The 5000-nt window shown below is 43.7% G+C and overlaps 1 protein-coding gene across 2 annotated transcripts in view; it reads left to right on the top strand.

Moving 5' to 3' along the window:
* chm (CHM Rab escort protein) overlaps nucleotides 1-5000 on the top strand; it is a 33936-nt gene that overhangs the window by 16558 nt on the left and 12378 nt on the right. For both annotated transcript variants that reach the window (XM_030068449.1, XM_030068448.1), the window contains exon 11: nucleotides 1052-1129. In XM_030068449.1, the coding sequence (XP_029924309.1) occupies nucleotides 1052-1129 (78 nt within the window). The remainder of the gene's footprint in view (nucleotides 1-1051; nucleotides 1130-5000) is intronic.

Raw genomic sequence — 5000 nt, forward strand, 5'->3', positions numbered from 1 at the left:
CCTGTCTGCTCACCTGTCTGCTCACCTGCTGGTCACTTGCCTGGTCACCTGGTGAAGAACATACAGGACAGCAGTTGTGTTGTTTGGGTTGGGGGCAGCCAGGTGAGCAGCCAGGTGAGCAGCCAGGTGAGCAGACAGGTGAGTAGACAGGTGAGCAGGGTACAACAACAGAGTAAAAACAGTAACTTAAAGTGGAGGATTAACTAGAATTAGAAATTACTGCAAATTACCATGACATCAGAGTCATCAGATTACCCTGTGCTCTGTTAGTTACCATGGAAACAGAAAGCTGCTTTTCATCATCAGGTTAGAGGGATGAAGAGAAAGCCTCTTGGCACAGGTAGATCTCTGCAGGGGAAACCACATCGCTGTCGCCGTGGTAACCTTTACTCACTTCTCTGAATGTGTCCTTACTTGTGAGGATGTGCAGGGAAACAAGGAACCTGACTGTTATCAATATGAGAGCGATTTTAATAAAAAGTTATTATTGTTTATGAAAGTTGACAAAATATGGAAAACTAGGTGTAAAAATAAAATTTCATCAATGGAAATAAATATAAAAAACAAGGCTTTAAAAAAAAAGTAAACTAACTGAAACTGTGTTGTGTTGTGTTTACAAAATGAACTAAAATAAACTAAAATTATAGAGAAAATGTCTTTAGTTTTTGTCTCTGTCTCTTTATTTGGTTCATGTGTCCTCAGCTAAGACAGTTTTAATAATGGTCTGATATGTTGTGTTGTTGAGTTTTTATCTACAAAACATTTCTGGCCTTTTTGTATCTCAGCTCAGACAAGTAACTCATATTACAAAATAAAAGACTAAAACACTGCAGCTGATAAAAACTAAACTAAACTATTAAACCCGGTTAAAAAAAAACAAATTCAAACTAAACTGATGATTGGAAACAAAAAGTCAAAATAAAATAAGAATATAAACGAATGACCTTAATATAACCTTGTTTGAGACGTGGATCTGAAGATGTGAACTCTTTGATGTAAGTGCATTCTCCTTTCGTGTGTGTGTGTGTGTGTGTGTGTGTGTTTGTTTCAGGATGTGTGCTGTGTTTGGAGGAATCTACTGTCTGAGACACTCCGTCCACAGCCTGCTCGTCCACAAGGACACCAACAGGTAATACTACTGCTTACAGTACTCACAGATACTAGTACTACTGCTCACAGTACTCCTGTGATACCACTCCCAGTATTCAGTATTCAGCTGTTAAGTCCGACGACACACTTTGACCTGCCGTCACTTCCGGGTCCGAGCGGCACCGAGCGCCCTTCGCCCTTCGGTGTGTATTTGTACTTTCTAAGTCAGCTGGGCCTCCTCTGTGCGTCCACACGGTCTGAGGCAGCAGAGTAAGAACAAAGTCGGCTAAGAAAATATGGATGAATCCCAGATTTGTGTGTCAAACGATCGTACGCACAGTTTAAGCACAGATTTCTGTGTACGCTCTGTTTGTGAAGGAGGCCCACTGATATTGACACTGATATTGACAGTGATATTGATATTGATATTGATTTTGATAGTGACATTGATATTGACAGTGATATTGATATTGATATTGACGGTAATATTGATATTGATATTGACAGTGATATTGATATTGACAGTGATATTGATATTGATATTGACAGTGATGGTGATATTGATATTGACAGTGATATTGATATTGATATTGACAGTGATATTGATATTGATAGTGATGGTGATATTGATATTGACAGTGAGATTGATATTGATAGTAATATTGATATTGACAGTGATATTGACAGTGATATTGATATTGATATTGATATTGATATTGACAGTGATATTGATATTGACAGTGATATTGATATTGATATCAACAGTGATATTGATATTGACAGTGATATTGATATTGATATTGATATTGATATTGATATTGATAGTGACAGTGATATTGATATTGATATTGATATTGACAGTGATAGTACAGTAGGTGTGGAGCTCCATGCTGACTGATGCTGCGTTTTCTTTTAACTTAATTGATTTTCAGCAAGTTGGAGAACAAAGGCATTCTGAGTGTGTGTGTGTGTGTGTGTGTGTGTGTGTGTGTGTGTGTGTGTGTGTGTGTGTGTGTGTGTGTCCTGGCTGGCAGATTAATTTACAAATGCATGCACGCGTGCACACACACACACACATAAACACACACACACACAGTAACAACCTCTTAACCGAATATGTGCATAACCCTAAGATGAAAGGAGAGAGAGAGAGAGAGGGAGGGAGAGAGAGAGAGAGAGAGAGAGAGAGAGAGAGAGAGAGAGGGAGAGGGAGAGGGAGAGGGAGAGGGAGAGGGAGAGAGGGAGAGGGAGAGGGAGAGGGAGAGGGAGAGAGGGAGAGGGAGAGAGAGAGAGAGGCAGAGAGAGAGAGAGAGAGAGAGAGAGAGAGAGAGAGTGTGTGTGTGTGTGTGTGTGTGTGTGTGTGTGTTGTCTTTGATCTCAGGCAGTTGGCAGTTTGACCAAAGAAACTGGACCGTGTTGTTTCCATCCTGCTGCTCGTCAGTAGATCCTCACATTAGAGGAAATCTGCTGCTTTTACTTCAGTTTACTTTTTAAAGGGCCAGTTCACCCTAAAAAAACAACATTTGACCGATAAAACATGTTGACCCTGAAGCTGCCTTCTCCAGCTGCCACACACAGGAAGTCAGTCCTGCTGTCCGTCCTGTCGCTGCGGCAGGACAGACAGGAAGTGAGGAAACAGTGTTGTTGTTGGGTCAGGCGAGAACGAGCGAGATAAATTAGCAAAATAAACGTTACCATGTTCATAGAAAATGAATCGGACCATAAAACGTTATACCTATTGTTACATACACTACTCACAAAAAGTTAGGGATATTCGGCTTTCGGGTGAAATTTCAGGATGAACCTAAAATGCATTATAACCTTTACAGGTGAACTTCATGTGACCTTCTGTAAACTCTTGAATGCACATGTCCAACTGTTCAGTGTTTCAGTACTTTTTGCACAAGTTGCTGTTCTCTAACAAGGAGTTTAACGGCAAAATTCACATCAGGTGTTTGATGCTCCAGCTCATCGAGGTCGTATCATTAGGGAACGGCTGCTGGAGACTGGGGTACCTCAGATGGAGTGGCCTGCACTTTCTCAGACCTGCATCCCATAGAAAACCTATGGGATCAGCTGAGTGGCCGTGTAGAGGCTCAGAGCTCTGTACCCCAGAACCTCAATGTCCTGAGGGCCGCCCTTCAAGAAGAGTGGGATGCCATGCCTCAGCAGACAATAAGTCGACTTGTGAACAGCATGAGACGTCGTTGTCAAGCTGTAATTGATGCTCAAGGGCACATGACAAGTTATTGACACTGACATTTTTTGTTGTGGTATATCCACTACTGTTGTTGACTTTTGTTTCAAGAAATTGTTTGAGATGAGGAAATCACCAGTGTATGCTTCTACTTAAATGCCCTACTTTCATGATATAATATCACTGTAGCGTGAACTTTTTACATTTTCCGTAAATTTCACCCAAAAGCCAAATATCCCTAACTTTTTGTGAGTAGTGTATTAATGAAACTGTTTAAAAAAAGTATCAGTTTTTCATGTTAAAGCCATTAAGTTAGCTATTAGCTAATGAAATAGCCAGCTAGCTAACGTTAGCTCGTGACGTGAGCCTGACGGGCTCAGCAGTTATGAACGACTGACACCAGGGGGCGTATTCCTACCGTCTCTTACAGTGGACAGGTGGCTTCATAGTGGATGTGATGCAGATCATGTTTAACAACAGGGTCCCGGTAAAAGGCCTGGAATCCATGGAATCAGAATCAGAAATAGTTTATTGATCCGAGGGGAAACTGGGTCAGTCGCAGCCGCTCCAATTCTCAAGAGAGGAACCGGCAGCGAGGGGCCCGGGCCGGGATCTGAGCCCGGGCCGGGATCTGAGCCCGGGCCGCTGCCGTCAGGACGCTGCCGTCAGGACGCTGCCGTGGTGAGGGGTGCGCTCTGCCCTGGGGCGCCCCCTTATTTCCACTGTTCTTTGACTCACAGGGTTACGAGCTCAGTTTATCTGGATTTGACATCCATGCGGGATAAAGCTCGCGTCCCCCGACGATCGGCCACGCTCCAAAATCTGAGCGGCGCATATTCTAGATCAATGACGGAGAGGCTGTGGTTGGATCGCCATGACAACGCTGCACAAGCACAGAGAGGGTTTTGAAGTTTGGCTTTGATGAGGAGCCAGAAATGTTTAAATCCTCGTCAAAGCTTTTAGACTGTTCTTCATTTTGCCGAGGCCCCCCCCCCCCCCCCCCCCCCAAAGGGACCCCTGGGGGCCCCGGAGCCCACTTTGAAAACCGCTTTACGTGTTTTTGCAAATAGAGGGAAAATGAGAAGGAGAGGAAAAGGCCGTCGTCTGTGTCCGTGTGAATGTTTCTGTGATTGTGAATTATCAGTTCACAAGTGAATTCCAGGCCTCAGCGATGTGAGGGTGAGGGGTTAGCGCTCCTCATAGGAAACAGCTGGTGTTGTTAGCCTGAAGCTAACGCCCTGTGCTCAGGGTCTGAGCGTCACAGCTGAAACAAACTCACCTTCTTGTTTGCTTTTACAGTCAAGAGGACAGCTGAGTGTGTGAGGAGAGACAGAGGTGTGTGTGTGTGTGTGTGTGTGTGCATGTGTGTGTGTGTGTGTGACCTTCCTATGTGTTAAGAGCAGTCATAGGGGGGTAATTTATGATCAACGAAATATTCAATTTATGGAGGGGAAATTAACATCATAATTTAACCTCGACTCCTCTCCTAACTCCTCCCCCCTCACCTCCTCTGTGTGTGTGTGTGTGTGTGTGTGTGTGTGTTGTCTGTCTGTCTCTCGATCATTATTTCCTGCCTGGTCACCCAGCTGATTAAATGACTGATAGACTGACTGTCAGAGACACACACACACACACACACACACACACACACACACACACACACACACACTGAGAGAGACTCATATGCAAAACACACATTTTCGGGGTCACCTAT

This window comes from Myripristis murdjan, chromosome 14 (assembly GCF_902150065.1).
Source record: "Myripristis murdjan chromosome 14, fMyrMur1.1, whole genome shotgun sequence".
In the NCBI taxonomy this organism is placed as follows: domain Eukaryota; kingdom Metazoa; phylum Chordata; class Actinopteri; order Holocentriformes; family Holocentridae; genus Myripristis; species Myripristis murdjan.